General features: G+C 36.9%; 1 protein-coding gene and 1 long non-coding RNA gene across 3 annotated transcripts; both read right to left on the bottom strand.

Annotated features, from left to right (window-relative positions):
* Positions 1–337: 337 nt before the first annotated feature.
* On the bottom strand, positions 338–2366 carry LOC118817587. The gene is made up of 3 exons (XR_005008032.1): positions 2270–2366; positions 1013–1081; positions 338–680 (listed from the first exon to the last, which is right to left on the bottom strand). It is a non-coding gene; the product is annotated as an uncharacterized LOC118817587 (long non-coding RNA).
* A 5095-nt stretch (positions 2367–7461) lies between these two features.
* On the bottom strand, positions 7462–10600 carry LOC118817585. Of its 2 annotated transcripts, none has more exons than XM_036584405.1 (6): positions 10520–10600; positions 9351–9821; positions 8182–8292; positions 8022–8046; positions 7886–7920; positions 7462–7794 (listed from the first exon to the last, which is right to left on the bottom strand). In XM_036584405.1, the coding sequence occupies exons 1-6, from the start codon at positions 10569–10571 to the stop codon at positions 7754–7756; spliced, it is 735 nt and encodes a 244-aa protein (XP_036440298.1). In that variant the 5' UTR covers positions 10572–10600; the 3' UTR covers positions 7462–7753. The 2 variants fall into 2 exon arrangements, with proteins under 2 accessions (XP_036440298.1, XP_036440299.1); XM_036584406.1 differs by having other exon boundaries at positions 9351–10214; positions 10520–10579.
* Positions 10601–17154: the final 6554 nt, after the last annotated feature.

The following is a 17154-nucleotide window of genomic DNA, read 5'->3' as shown; positions in this document are numbered from 1 at the left end:
TCACTGATTCACCTTCAGTTACTTTCAGTGAAGATGTTTTCTCAGGTGTGGATGTTACTGCAGGGAGAGAAGAGCAGCGTGTTACACTTTATCTCAGTTAATGCACAAATTTAACATACTATATAAAGCGGACAAGAACACAAGACAACTGAAACTTTTTCATAAGCAAGTAAGACATTAAATATTGGAGAAATGAAAGGATATAAAAACCGGAGAAGCCAAAATAAATTACTATATACATAATCTGCTGTTATTTCTAATATATTCAACAGTGATATGAACACCTGTAGTGATACAGTGATAATACAGAGAATGAAAATTACTCACTGTATGGGTTTGGAACAGCAACCATGCATGAATGGATGATGTTGGGAGACGGTTTGAATGGAAAAAGGAATCCAGAATCCAGAGATTTAACACAGGCAACAAATCCACTCTTTACTTTCAGTTCACAGTCAGGATCTGACTGTTTGCAAAATTTTTGCTTGTCATTGTCTTCACCATCATCATCACCATCATCACCATCACCATCATCATCATCATCATCAGGCTTAATTTCAATGTATTCACATTGTGAGCAGTTCAGATCAATCCTGTTATCAGACTCTGCACTTATTTGCCATTTTTTAGTTTCGCATGCCAACTTTCCTTTATAATCTTTCATATAAACTGAGTTTGTCCTTAGAAACAAAAAAGAAATTGTAATGTACGTTTGAGGAAAGCAGCTTGAAGATTTAGCCATTAGCTTTGATCCTACTAACTTTATTAACAATAACAGACAAACTGTCAACAACTCAGAGTTCATTGCTCAAAATTACAGTAAAAGTGAAAAAAACACTGCACAGACAGAAAAACAGGATTTTAGCTGAAAGTACAACTAATATCAGTGTCTTTCACTTCAAACTGCACTTAAACATTTATTACAGAAATGTACCATAGAACAATATTATATATAACAACCACTGAAAAGAGAATAAAACGATAAACACACAAGAAAGTGAAATTTACTCACTATGGCATTGACCAAGAAAACAGAGCAGAAGAGAGAAACACAGCCACACCATGACTTCCATTTCATTCACTGTCATAAAAAGTAGAAGTGTGAAATGATGCAAACATGCAGTTTAACTTCCTATTCATTTCTCCTGTTTACACCTCATTTTAGTTTAGTACTGTTTAAAGAACTCTGTGTACAAAAATACAGTGACATTCTTTATCAGTCTTCAATTGAAAATGCTGGATAATGAAGAAATCACAAATGACTGGCTACACCTTCTTTAAGGGCTCTGTAATGAATAGAGTATAATAATAAATAGAGTCATGTGAATACTTAAAGGGGAATTCCACCAATTTTTTAGAATTCCTGTAATATAAAATAGTTAAGATGTAAACAAAGTCATTCGGGGTGGTTTCATGCAAAATGCTCTGTGCTAGAGAAACTTACCAAGTCAGAAATGTGGTAGTGATGGGAACCAGACATCTGAAGAGTTTAATAACCTTTAAAGCTCCCCTACAGAACAATAATACATGAAATGGTTCAGAAAACGCTGCCTGATGCCTCAGACACTGTTTCACTATAGTGGTGATAGTATGTTTTAAATGGGGGAGAGATACATGCAGATCATTGTACTGCAAAGTATCACCCAATCTTTTTTCAGATTTAGCACTAAGTTACCATCAACAGCATTACATGTAAACACTCAGAGGACGCGTGTCGGTTCAATGAGTTCTATTTGTGTTGTAGACATTGTGAATCCTGGTTTTTGTCACCACCACTGTAAAAAAATCTAAGTAAATGTATCTACAGCGAAATATTTCACACCAAACCACTCTGAATGAGTTTGGTTACATCAAAATGATAATTTTGAAACATTGGTGGAATTCCCCTCCTCTGTGATGGAGAACCTCTTGTATATGGTTCTTCAACCCCTTAAAATCCCAGAATTATTACGTCCTAAAGATTATTATTCAGTAACTACAGAGACTTCAAACTGACTAAGTTATTCTTAGGTTATAGAACTGTGTAATAAAACTTTGATCCCTGGCCCTTTAAGGGGTTGAAGAACTTTGGAAAAAACGGTTCTATATAGCACCAAAAAGGGGTTCCACCATTATTACGAGTAAAGTCAGAACCCTTGTTGCTAAAAGTGTAGATAGTTACAAATAACTACTTCACAGTAAGATTTAATAGCAAGTTATGTATTCTATGTAAAAATGTATATGCCGACACATTTTTTATAACAATGAATAAACAATGGATTCTTCTCACCTAATGACGGCTTTGTGGTGGACAGCAGTGGACAGAGGAGTTTCAAACCCACACTGAAGTCAAATTGTTCACTTCAGTGAAATCATGAAGAATCATGTCTTAAGAAGAAGCAAAAGCGGCTGTCAAAAAAAAAACCCTGACAAAAAAAAAGGTCTGACGCCCCTCGAGTGCTGACGTCCCTCCAGCACTGAGTTTCCTGTAGAACTGCAGGGGAACTTTTTAGTACATCCAGCATCCATCAGCATAGATACTGAAGTGTTTTAGACTCTGTTTTCTCTTTTTGGATCCTTTTGGTCCAAAATAAATTGTTAAAGCTCCAAACTGAGAGCTACAGATTCCATAATGTATTTTTGGTATTGATGGTATTGATGGGAAAAATGATTCAATCAAGTAAAAGATGAGAAATCATGCAGATGAGTTAATGAAAAACCTTCCTTTATTCCAGTACTGGGAGAGATCTGTCTCAAACATTCATCATGTGACAATGGATTATATAGGCAAACAGTATAAAGCTTATAATTGGTTACAGACTAAAACTTTATCAAATATGGATTTTGTAACATAATACTTAAAGAACAATGCTACAGCAGGTACCCTTCATGTGTAAACTTTAAGATCAGGACAGAAGCTCTATTTCTAGAAGGTGATGACTTCATTTCAATGAATGAGCATCAACCACAGAGACAGACATTGTCTTATTTCCTGTCTTGCTTATACAGGAAATATCTGCACCCTATATGTTTCTTAAAAAAGATTCATTGTCAGCATGTCAGTTTACACGTCTTCTGCTGATTATACTTTGTTGTCTGGCAGAAAGTTATTGCTGTTTGATTAAAGCTAAATACTTGATTAATATAAAAATATAGCTAAACTTCTAATCAGAATATAAGATTTGTCTCACATTTCCTTTCTTTGACACTATCAGTGTCAACAACATCATACAAAGGCAAGTGTGTGGGCCAAGACTGCTTAATCTTCCACAGAAAGGTCAGGGTGGCCAGTCAGTTTTGTGGTATGAATGAGGATCATAATCAAGGGCCACATTCTCGCTGCTGGGACCAGTCATACAGCAAGTCACAGCATGAATAGTTTCCACACCAACATAACAACAATGATCAGAACTATCACTGAACCACAACCGACAGTAATTTTGTCCACAAACCTGACTGGTTAACCACGAATACAGACAAGAAGGATCCCAACTCTGGTTTTCCTGCAGTTCTTTATATTGTTAGAGGTGTCCTGGATCTTGAGGCATTGGAAATATAAGTGCAGCAGCACTCACCTCCCACAACCTGACAAACACCTGCTATCTCTTCTAAGAGAAGATTTAATTCAATACAGTTTTGCAGAGCTACTTTTTCTATTTCATTCACTTCCTTCTGAATAGCTTGTACTGCTCTGAGAGACGCATTCATGTGGTTTTCTGAGACCCCCGAAAAGTACTTCAATTTCCTTCTCACTACTATAAATACCATGTAAATATCATAACCAGTAAAAATCATTCCAAATATTTTTTCAGCTTGTGTGAGGGTTTGTTTTTGCTTGTGCACTATTTAAGTGTCTTGTGGATGCACGTGTCTAATGAGCAGGACCAAACTAGTTAGTAAAACGTACCAAAATATGTTTTCACCTGTTCTGATAATGTGGGATCCACTCAGCAGCACAGCCTCACAAGTCTACCATATCAAATCAAATCAAATAGGGTAAGAACATTTATTAAGCTGCATTTTAAGACTGAGAAGAAAAACACAACAGTAGTAACGTTTGATTTGTTTTGTGTCATTCCTGCTGACAGCCTGTTACGGCCAATCAAAACAATCATGCTCTAGGTTGGTACCCTCAAGGGTACATCTCAGTACCTTTAGTCAGGGAACATAATTGTACCATAATCCATGAAATTATATTGTTGTATTGACTCCATACATCCCGTCTCGTCTCACACACACACACACACACACACACACATTTTCCAAGCCACTTATCCTTCTGGGTTGTCAGTCCATTGCAGGGCAGACACACAGATATACGTTCACACACACACACACACACACACACACTCTCTCTCTTACATCTAGGGGCAAGTTAGCATGTCCAGTTGCCTGACTGCATGTCTTTGGACAGTAGGAGGAAACCAAAACACCAAGAGAAAACCCACACAGACATGGAGAGAACAACTCCACACAGAAAGGACCCTGGTCGCTCGGCCGGGGACTCAAACCCAGGTTCTTCCTGCTGTGAGGTGACAATTCTACCCAATATGTACTTTTCCACCGGGAGAAAACTTATTAAAGGTTCACAACTGGACCTTAAAACCATTGTTGTACCCTTGAAGGCACGTCTACATTGTTTGTACCTTGATGAATAAAAATGTACCTGCACAGAACCTTTATTTCTAACAGTGGACGCTCTGCCTTATTTTCTCAGCCTTCCAATCACTGATTAGCAACTGTTGCTGTCTGCAACTGCTCAAAGCTGGTTTGTTATCAGCACATGTTTGTAGCTAGGGTGAAGACACCGAGGCCCACAGGAGTTTATGATGGGCTTTATGAGATTCAATGTCCATTCAGACTCATCATTTCCTCTTGGGGGAATTCCCAGCGTCATCGTAAGGGTTGTTCCATTACATTATTCGCTGATGTGAAGGGTGTTACAGAGTCCTCAGAGGGGCGAGGAATTGAGCGAACATCAGTGTCCACTTCAGCAGCAGAACTTGCCCAGAAATCATTGCGAACTGACTCATTTCCCTTTTCAAAACCCCCAAAAATGGTGGACAAAGCAGTTTGTAAGCTATAGCAGCAAACTACTTTAAAAATGTTTAACATTTCAAAACCTTAACATTTGATTTACTGAACTTTAGTTTACAAACTACTCCACCTGTTATACATGACCTCTGATACAGCTTCATCACGTTCCTCCTCTAGCTGGCTCGTTAGCATACTAAAGGCTACACGGCTAACAAGAACACAAACAAAGGCGTTACACCACGGCTCTACTTAAGTTCTACTCAAAGTTTATCGCCAGCCAAAGCAATTACTCACACGTTATGTTTATTATGCTATAGTGATGGGAGTTTGAACGGTTTGCTCTGGCAGGTGTGTTTATTGGTTGTGAGCCATTATGTACGGCACAGGTAAGTGAAGTCATACCTGTATTCAGCAACCATGGCGTTGCCATGGTGTGTGAGATACTGTGACTCTACAAAGAATCGTTACTCTTTATGACATGACTTGTTACTCAGGCTTTCCTCCAACAGCTAGTCTGCTGTAAAGAGACAACAGCACGACAGACAAACTGATGCACAAATTTCTGATTAAAGCGACTAATACAGTTCGAATGAACTTGGTTTAAACCTTTAGGCAGACAATATTTATTAACCTCTGTTTCAATGTATTGAAGAATACCAGCTCTTTGGCCCGTGTGTGAAGATGGTCTCTCCATCCAGGGGAGAAATGGGCTCCTGCAGTCGGTGTTATTATCAAAATTCTCTGCCAAATTTAGCCAATTGGTACATCACCATTCAGACAATTTGAGTGGGACAAACACTGCTGTATTAGTGTTGCTTGGTAGCTGCTGACAGATCCAGCAGTCAGAATCATTCATTGACCATGGAAATTCAGTCATCATGATCAGAGCTTCATTATCATGATAGGCTATTCCTCTTCCTGATAGGGTGCCATATATGAACATGAGAACCAATAAAAACACCATGATCAGTTAACTAGATGTGTAACATCCATTCACTCTTTCTCCTGGTCTTTGTGTTTTTGCCTTTTTCTTGGTTTCCCAGTGCTGTGTGTTTTTGTTTATCTGCCATGTGCTTTTGTTGTCATGTTGGCTCCTCCCCTGTCCTGCCCTGTCTTCACCTGTTCTTTGTCTCCCTGCCCCTCCCTCTTATTGGTCTCAGGTGTTTCTCGTTTTCTGTTGGTATTTACACCCCTGTGTTTGCGCAGTCTTGGGGTCTTGCATTGTGTCTATATACCCTGTTGTGGTCTCTTGTGTCGTTCTGGTTTACTTTGTTTATGGATCTATCTGTTCCACTCGGCTCTGGCTCTGTGTTTTTGGACTTTGAATCTCCTTTAAATAAAAGCAACTCGCACTTGCATCCTGTCTCAATGCCTCCCACGTTACAAGATGATTTCATGCAGGATCTAAAATGACTTTTTATACTTTTGTACCCTTGTTTTTGTGGCCAAATAACACTCCTATAGCTCTGAATGTAACTGGTGGGCTGTTAGCATTAACTGGTCTTGGCTAACCAAATGGTTTAGTTGCCATTTCTCAGCTTGTAGCTCCCTATGAATGGGTCTCTTACCCTGTCCGTGTTTCAGCTCACTCAGTCACTGCAGTATGTAGCATCATGTCCTTCCTGTATGAGCTTTCTGTGTGTGGACCATATACAGAGTCCACCTAGATGAAAAGTATAAACAGTTACTGTCTCTGCAGTCACACAACGGAAAGCTACTTCAGTATCTCAAAGAAAGTCAGTGGAGTTCTGACTCTGGGATAACAGTGTCCTATTGCACACACATCAACATAATACACAGTTTTAGTAAAAAATTTGCACTATTATGAGTAAAAGTCCTTTCTCTTTATGCTATAAAAAATTGAAACAGCGACCCAATCCACTGTGGATCATACAGTATTGACTCTTTATTGGTCTTTTATAGTAAAATAATAACACTGCACCCCACAGCACTTGTGAATGAATAGCACTTAACATAGTATGCCGTTTCATCCATTCCTGCTCAAACCATTTTTCCTTTATTGTCTGATTTATTCTTTACTCAGCTTCCACAAGTGAACACCAAGTCTATCAGGATAAGACTGATGGGTTTGAGTCATTAGAGCAAAAAGAAAAATCAAACAAATAATGAGTTTCCCAACACAAAGGAAAACAGCATGAAAAGGTAGACAAAGGAAGAAGCAAGGATGCCACGACAAACAATCCCTGGTGTGGAAAGTGACTGATTGAGAGAAAGGTCTCAGCACTTTCTCTCAGGATTATTATTATTACTGTAATGAATGAGCTGATGAGACAGAGAAGGAGGCGGAGCACAAGTACAAGTATATTTTATTTAAGTCTTTATGTGAATAATCCAAACGACACCCAGGTAGATAAATAATACATTGATCCAGGGAGAACACACCAAAACAAGATAACAAGGATACACATATTCTGAATACACAAATATTTTGATATCATACATTAGAATGAAGATTTATATGAAGCAGAAAGAAGTATTTATAAACATTCCTGAACATTTCTTGATGATTTCTCATTAAAAGGGGAGACTATTTAATATATATGTACACTATTGTTACAATTCATCCCTTTAAAAACAACAGATAATCTTTATCATGGATTTGTTTGGTGTCCTCTGATGCTCCAGATCCATCATTCAGCCTGGCAGCTGCATGAAGATCAACAGATGTTGTGGATTCTTCATGGTCTAGATCTTCTTGGCAGGTTCCTCATGGATCCTAGTTCCCCTCCTCACCACATCCCACAGCATATGGAGAACCTGTACACATCACACATCACCCAATGAGAGCTGTTAGAAAGATTTAGAGATCATAAAGAAAAATAAAAACACATCAAATCTAAGATCTCACCATCAATGTCAGGAGCTGCTTCTCCGTTTTGGAGGCTGCAGCAGAGACAGGAAAAGAAATGAGGAACAATTCCACAATAATGAAAGTGATCAAGTTCATTTAAGACCTGAACTTCAACATTATTGTCACAGTCTACCTTTGTAACGGCACAGCCTGAGATCCTGTAGAGAAACATATATATTATTAGGATATATAACTAGATAAGTACATATAACTAGATTATTAGTTTCATTAATAGTAGAGCTCTTTATTAGAGGGTCAGGTAGAGGTCATAGAGATTCATACTGGAGGGTCACCTTGTGCAGTGCTGGCCTTTTTCATCATGAGTGCAAATGCAATCCAAACAGAAAGCAGAAGACACAAACATATGGGCCATGAAGTAAACAGAGGCATGAGAGGGTGAACACCTGTAAACAGACGACCATCACAGTATCAGTGATTAGAAATACTGTAAAACAGTGCAGATAAAAGTGACGTTTATATTCTTAGTTATATTATATAAACCTGTGTGTGATTGAGTTTGTATGTGTATTTAACACCATTTATCTCAGCAGTGAGTGTGTTTATGCTAATAAAAACACTATTTATTATTAAAATACATACTAATAAACATTAATACAGTATAATAATAATAATACAGACCAGAATTTCTTTCTGTCAGAAAGGTAGCTGATATCTTATGAGCTAGTTTGAAGAACAAAGCCTGGTTCCAGATTTCTCCTCAACATCTCTAGACATTGCATGGATTTATTAAATTCCATCAGCTGCACTCCTGATTTAATTTATTCATGCAGTGATCATATAAACCAGGTGTTGAATAATAACTACAAATAAATCAGGTTTTCCTCAGTGAGAAGGGTCTAAAGGGTTAAATAACCACATTGACATTATGGAAAATTACTACTTATTCTATTAATGTTTTTTGTGTTTATTCTAATATCAGTGTTTTTCTGAGTAAATAAACACCCACTGCCTGCATAAATAGCTTTTTAATTCTAAATTTCCCAGATGCCCAAAATTTTATATATATATATATATATATATATATATATACACACACACACAGACAGTAATATGCAAAAGTTTGGGCGTCCCTGGTCAAATGACACGTAGTGTTGGTTTTCTAAGTGTGAATAACTGAACACACCCTCTGCAGAGTTAAACACAATGTTTGTCTGATGAAACGTCAACAAAAAATGCAGCCTGTACAAAAGTTATGCCACATTTTAGATTTTATGTTTTATTTGTTCCAAAAATGTTAAACTTAGGAAATAAATAGAAATTGAGCACTAAAATGTGCAGAAAATGCCATATTTAAGTGTGTTCTCTTCTCTGTAGAGGATGTGTTAACTTATTCACACTTAGAAAATCAACAAAATAAGAAATCTTATACATATAAATAACTTATGCATACATGCATCATAGAGAACTGCTTTTATACATATATCTTGAAGATGAAACTCACCAGTTGTTTTCTTTGTTGTTTCCTCAGTTGTTGTCTGAGTCACAGTGGTCATGGTTGGCTGTGGTCTTTTGTCTTTCTGAACACTGACTGTAACTTTCTGTATCACCTTCCAGTTTCCTTTAGCAGTGTTTTTATTATTTGGGTCCACTTGTACAGCACAGAGGTACTGACCGCTGTCTGACTCCATCACTTCACTGATCCTGATATTGTGACTGTTCGGTTCTTTGGTTTGGTTTGAGAGTCTGTTAAGCAGTTCTTCTTGCACGTTGCAGTGGTGACCGAGCACGACCGGCTCAGAAATGGAAAAATCATAAGAATACACACAGGTGCTGCTCTGTCCAACAGTCTTAATCCAGTAAACAACAAAGGACACCCCATTATATTCTTGTGTGAAGGTGAAACTACAGTTTAAACTCACTGATTCACCTTCAGTTACTTTCAGTGAAGATGTTCTCTCAGGTGTGGATGTTACTGCAGGGAGAAAAATAATAATAATAACTTTACTGATTATTCAAGAAGTTGCAGAGAATGAAAAGTTACTCACTGTTTGGGTTTGGAACAGCAACTATGTATGAATAGATGGCATTGGGAGACGGTTTGAATGGAAAAAGGAATCCAGGATCCAGAGATTTAACACAGGCGAAAAATCCACTCTTTACTGTTAGAGTACAATCAGGCTCTGACTGTGAATGTTTATTTGTGCAAAAATCCAGTTTATCATAATTCTCGACAAGCTCAATCCTGATGTGGTCACACAGTGAGCAGTTCAGGTCAATCCGTTTGTCAGACTCTGTGCTTATTTGCCATTTGTTTGTTTCACATCTCAAGTCTACTTTATCCATTGCTGTGTAGATGAACTGAGCACTTAGAAATGAAAAAGAAATGATTGTGAGGCTAATTAAAAACAGAGAGTGAATTCAGGCATTTGTTTTTATTATCGTTACTTTATAAATAATAAACTAAAAAGGTAAAGTTGTGTAACACTTAGCAAAAAGTGAAAATAAATATTGCAGATAGAAAAGATTTTGTTAATGAAAGTGAATCTACTGCTACAGAATGACTGTTTTGAGTTCAAACTGTAATCAAAGTTATACTTTAAATTATCATATAGAACAATATTATATATACTGTAAACATGGTAAAACACAAACAATGTGAAAATCACTCACCGTGGCTTTTACTGAAGACAAAGAACAGAAAAATGAAGCACAGCGTCGCCATGACTTCTATTAGTTGTTCAAAAGCAGAAGTGTGAGATGTTATAGCTTCGTCTTACAGGAAAAGCTGTAACACAGCGGCTTCAGCTGTAATAAGTGTAAAACTGAGCTCATTTCCTCAGTTCAAACTTTATTTTTAGCGAATTCCTTTACAGATAATTCAGAGATATTTCAAGCTAAAATGAAAAAAAGCTAGAACCCAAAGCTCTAGCCTAGGTAATTATGAATGGATCATATTAAAACTAATTTAGTTAATTTAGTTACATGATTCAAGTAGAAGTAAAAGTAGCAAAAAGTATTAAAATAAAAACTCAAGACCTACAAAACTGCAGTGGAACCTACACTTTAGTTTCATTCATGATGATTTAAAGAGCTCATATCACAGAAAAGTCAGTTTTCCTGCTTTTTTAAATAAAACTGTTTGATGTTTTATGTAAACATTGATTAAACATTTTAAAAACAGTGTTGACTCATCAGTCCATACAGTCCATATATGGAAACGCAGTTTTAAAGTCAGCGTTTTTGTGATGTCACATATCAAACCCATCACATTTACATGTATCTGTCTATTCAGCCTACAGCAGTTCAGCTCTGCCCAACAAAAATAAGGGATAGGATTTGTAAAAAACAAAAAAGGACATGTTGCAGTGTTCCTGTAATTGTTGATAACTATGATAAACAGCAGTACTTAAACATGATTTCGTTGTTTTTGTCATCATTAATCTGTGACAATAAAGGAAAATCAATAGTAGATGATAGACGTTAAACCAGGGTCACCAATCTTATCCACAGAGGACCAGAGCAGCTGCAGGTTTTCATTCCAAACTGACTGTATCTGACTGTACCTGATTGTATCTGATTGTACCTGATTGTATCTGATTGTATCTGACTGTACCTGATTGTACCTGACTGTACCTGATTGTATCTGATTGTACCTGACTGTATTTGATTGTATCTGACTGTTCCTGATTGTATCTGATTGTATCTGACTGTACCTGATCGTATCTGACTGTACCTGATTGTATCTGATTGTATCTGACTGTATCTGATTAATCAGCTGCTGTCTGTCTTCAGATTACTGATCATTTGATCTCCTGATTTGTTGGAATGAAAACCTGCAATCAAACTGGCCTTTGTGGATGAGACTGGACGCCCCGGTGTTAAAGTGAGAAATATGGTGTGGCAGCGCCACCTGCTGTACCTGGTGTGGAATGAATTAGTGGCTTTATTTAAGCAGCAGCGCCATCTGGTGGGTCATAATGGTCTCCTATTCTAAAATCTCACAGCGCTGCTACTCAGTGATCGTCATGGAAAGCAGAAGTGAGAACTAAGATGATGCAAATGCGAGTTTTTTGGTGTTTTAGTTTTAGAGATTTATTTTACAAATAATGCAGAGAATTTCTTCAGCAAACTTTTATCAAGAAGGCTGCACAGTGAAAACATCAGAAATTAGATTTAAAAAGAACAAAAGCTCAATAAACTAAATAATTATGAATAACCAATTTATGATAACATTTAAGTTACATGTTTCTGTGAATATATTACATATTTCATTATACAATAAACTTTTTTATGGAGATCTTCTGAACTAAGAAATCTCATATAATGAACAGAAGTGTGCAGATGAGCTTCAACCACACACTAAAGTAAGCAAATTGTAACTGCAGTGAAAAAGCTCAGAAATAAAGTATCTATTGAGTAACTTATAGAGCTGCAGTGGAACTTTTTAGCCCATCTGCCAGCACAGAACTGAACTGTCTTTGGTAATATTGTGCTCCTTTACTGCATTTCATTCATACCTGTACTCTACACAGTGACAATAAAGTTGAATTTAATCTAATCTTTATGAATTCAAAAACTCGTAAAATTGAAATATATATATATATTTGCTCTACATTACTTGTTACACTGCTCTTAATATGGTTGATAGAACAAGATTGGTATACTTATATTATTTGTTTTTTTCAAGATACATTCTGTGAAAGGCAGAGAAAATCCTAAGCAGATTTTGCATTTACAGTGGTGTAGCAGCGCCATCTGCTGTACTGGGTAGGGATTGAATGAGCATCTGTATTTAAGGAGCAGCGCCATCTGGTGGGTCACAATGGCCTTTCAGGCTTAAACTGTACAAATGTTACCAACACTACTGTACTTTCTAAACAGATAATTAGGGCTAAATTAAGTGTTTCTTGAGAGCTGTGTCTAAACTTTTAAAGCATGCATGTCATCATGCTTCAGATCAGGGGTACCCCAGCTTTTTATCTTGGGGAGAAAAATGCAATGTTGTGCTATGATATGAATTTTGGTTTATAATATTATCATTTATTTTGTAACTAAAATATGATAGGATTACTCTTTATTTGCTGAATTTAACATTTTGGGATAAAAAAAACATTAAAATTGTGCAATTAAATTTGCAAAAAAAGAAAAAAGTAATATTAAAGTGTGTTCCCTGTAGAGGATGTGGTCACTTAGTTTCACTTAGAAAATCAATAAAACCTAATTTGACCTGAGGATGTTCAAAATTTGCATATGACTGGTGATATGCAAATGACTTCTCTACAGTGTTTCAGCATGTGAGCTGCTGCACTGAGGCGCCTTTAACACACACAGATCAGCAGCTTCGTATTAAATATGTCTGCTGTGATCTGAAGCCCCAGATTCATATAAGCTGTTCAGTCTAACGACTGAATAAGGGTCAATAGATGGTGTGGATTCTTCACGGCCTGGATCAGCCGTCTTAGATCCAAAGAAAGTCCCCTCCTCACCATTTCCAACAGCATATGGAGAACCTGCACGTAGCATGAGTGAAGATTATACAGTAAGCATTACAGAGACGACTGAACACGGAAAAGAAGAAGAAGATGATACAACTGAAACACTGACACACTTACAGTCCATGTCAGGAGCTTCTTCTCTGTAGCAGTCAGAGGAAAACAGGACGTAACAGAAATGAGTAACAGTTGATGCAATTATGGAAATCATGTCTACATAAAATGAAGATAAATATAACTGTGACAGCTCACCTTTGTTGAACAGTGTGACATCCTGTATGAATGAAAAATTATATATATATTAATTTCAACTACATTAAATGCCTACTTGTAAAGGGCTGTATAAAATACACAGGGAACTGTGTTTTTCAACCTATTTCTTCACAGTGTGGTTACCTTGTGAAGTGATGCACTTCTTCTTTACATACAGAACCACAACAATCAGCAGAAGACACAGTATTATGGGAACTGCAATATACAAGGGCTTAAGACGATCAGCATCTGTGTAGAGACAACAGAGAAAACATCAGCAGTTAGAAATAAAATAATGTAGATTAACAGTGAGGATCATTTATATTCCTCCCAAGATACAACATATAATCATTTTCATGCAAACTCACCAGTTTTGTCTTTGTGAACACTGACTGTAATATTTTGTATCACCTTCCAGTTTCCTTTAGCAGTGATTTTATTATTTGGGTGCACTTGTACAGCACAGAGGTACTGACCGCTGTCCGACTCCATCACGTCACTGATCCTGATGTTGTGACTGTTCTGTTCTTTGGTTCGGTTTGAGAGTCTGTTAAGCAGTTCTTTTTGCACAGTGCAGTGGTGACCATACTGGGGCGAATTACGCTTGGAATAATCATAAGAATACACACAGGTGCCGCTCTGTCCAACAGTCTTAATCCAGTAAACAACAAATGGCACCTCATTATATTTTTGTGTGAAGGTGAAACTACAGTTTAAACTCACTGATTCACCTTCAGTTACTTTCAGTGAAGATGTTTTCTCAGGTGTGGATGTTACTGCAGGGAGAAAAGAGTAGAATGTATTACTTTGTCTTGGTTACTGCCAGTTTAGCAAAATACTTAGAAAAAGTAGTGATGGCTGAATAATAAATACACCGTCCTAAATATGCTCAGTGATGTTCTCTATTACAATACATAGAAAATAACGTATTCAGATACACTTAGAATACATACTGATAAAGCACATGGGAAACATTGTGCTGTAATTTGTATTTAATTCATGCTGTTTCTCGCTGTTACTGATGAGCAGTTTTGTTACTTAATTCTTCTGTTAATGTTTCATGAAAAATGTAATTATTCAGATGAAGTACCAAATTAATACAAAATTCTCAATTTCATTTTGACTCTTATCCTCTGCTTTAGTCCAACGCTGCTCCCTTAGTCCCAGATAACACAGAGAAATTATTTTACTTTCATGATCTAAACCAGGGGGGTCAAACTGAACCACCACTAAAAGGGCCATATTAAAAAATCTCGACAAATCCGTGGACCAGCTGTGTTTTCATTTCATTTTTACTTAACATTTGCCATGAACCCAACTGGCCATATTCAAATTGTCATAACTACAACAGCAGAATAGGGACTAAATACTTGAACTATTCAAAAATTAAAAATTATAAATAAAAATAAATTGTCTTATATAAAACAATTGGCCACAAACCTCTTTATGTCACGCATTTGGCTAATCAGCCAACGAACTACATTCCCCAGAATACACTGGGGAATCAGGAGACGGAGCTATTTCCTTCGCTGGACAGTAATGACTCAGACTTCATTTCCCAGAATCCTCAGCCAGCTCACATGACTCCACAGAGATGCTCATCATCCTATCACCGTTCAACATCGCCTGAATACTAATGCTGTGCACCTGTGTATTTGTCACATGACTCAGAGAGATAGTATTTTAGCCCGGGCTATAGCTAGAATCATTGCGAGGTATTGTTTTCCTTAGAGAAACTACTGAGCGTTCTTCCTGTTATCTATTGTGTGTATGACCTTCTGCTTTCCTTCTTCTCTGACTCTGTTTTGGATTTGCCCCTGTGTACTTTTGCCTGGTATTGGATTTATGGTATTGACCCATCGCCTGTTTTTTGGACTTCGCTCTGTTTTCCCCTTGTCTGTTATGGTAGCCATTTCTCTACTACTGTTTATATCGGAACTGACCCATGCCTGTCTGCTGACTACGTTATACTTGCCTGAATCCACAAGTAAAGCTTTGTTTATGTTTTTAACCGCGAGCATCTGCTGACTAGTCATATGTTACATTTTAAATGTACCCAGGAGGTAGGTTATTGAAACCTGCCTATTTTCTAGAACGAGACACCTGGCATCTTTTCTTTTAGTGTAACCGCTGACCCATAGATTGCTTTTGGAGGGACTTAGAGCGCACATTATGTATCAGAGCATGCCTGGGACTGTAGTGAAGCTCAGGGTGAAACAGGCTAATAATAATAATAGAAAATTAAAATGATTTTTTTGGATTGTGCCATGGGCCTGTTTTGGCCCACAGGCCTTGTGTTTGACACATGGGTTCAAAACAAACAATTCGCCACATCCCAATGACAAAACCTCACAAATTTGAGTATGAAGTGAGAAGCTGTGTGATTTTCAGTTTATTGTATGTATGGAACTTGCCAAGGAACACATGCACAAGTCCAGTACAGGACCAAAGCTAAGCTTATCATTTGTGAACAGAGCTGACCGTTCAGTTCAGGCATTCTTCAAAACAGTTTACAGACAGATTAATAACTGATCATCACAGTGATTATCAGTCTACTCAGGCTTTAGCAGGAACTTCAGTGTTTGTAAAGAAGCCATTTTGGGGTTCTTCTTTGTAGTAAGTCTTTTTTAATTTAAAATAGTTACTTAACAAGCACTGATCATGTTTATTTGAAAGATAGTATATACTTTTTACATTTCTGGGTAAAATGTTCTAAAAATATTCTAAAATGTAAAAAGTAATTGTGTTCTGATAGCTGCCTTTACAAAATGTAACTTGGACTGAATACAAATTCTTCATTTTCCAATCACTTGCATTCCGTTACATCCCAACCCTGCTTACTGCACACATGTATGACATGTGACACACTAAACAGAGCAGATGAGAACGCAAGACTACTGAGAAACATTAGAGAGAAAATAAGACACTACTTAACAACAATAATACAGAGGATGAAAAGTTACTCACTGTGTGGGTTTGGAACAGCAAATATGTATGAATAGACAACGTTGGGAGATTTAACACAGGCAACCAATCCACTCTTTACTTCCAGTTCACAAACACACTTTCGCTGTGATTGTTCATTTCTGCAAAATTTCAGTTCATCTTCATCATCAAGCTCAATCCTGATGCGATCACATTTTATCAAGCGGTTCGGGTCAATCTTGTTGTGAGACTTTGTGCTTATTTTCCATTTGTTTCCTTCACAGGTCAACTCTGCTTCATACTTGTTCATATAAATGAACTGACTTTGTCCTTAAAAACAGAAAAGAAATTACTGTGATTTTGAGAAAAACAGCTTTCATATTTACCATTAGTTTTGATCCAGCTTACTTTATCAACAATAATAGACAAACAGCCAATAACTGAAAATTCATATCTTAAAATGACAGTAAAAGTGAACAGAAACACTGAACAGACAGAAAAACAAGATTTTCTTTGAAAGGGAAATTAATGTCACTGTATCTGATTTCAAACTGTAGTAAAAATTTCGTGACAGAAGTGTAAAATAGAACAATATTATATATAACAATATTATATATAACAGCCTCCCGAAAGACA

This window comes from Colossoma macropomum, unplaced genomic scaffold, assembly GCF_904425465.1.
Source record: "Colossoma macropomum unplaced genomic scaffold, Colossoma_macropomum, whole genome shotgun sequence".
NCBI lineage: Eukaryota > Metazoa > Chordata > Actinopteri > Characiformes > Serrasalmidae > Colossoma > Colossoma macropomum.
Note: the sequence above shows the minus strand (reverse complement) of the source record. Positions and strands in the feature narration are given on the sequence as shown.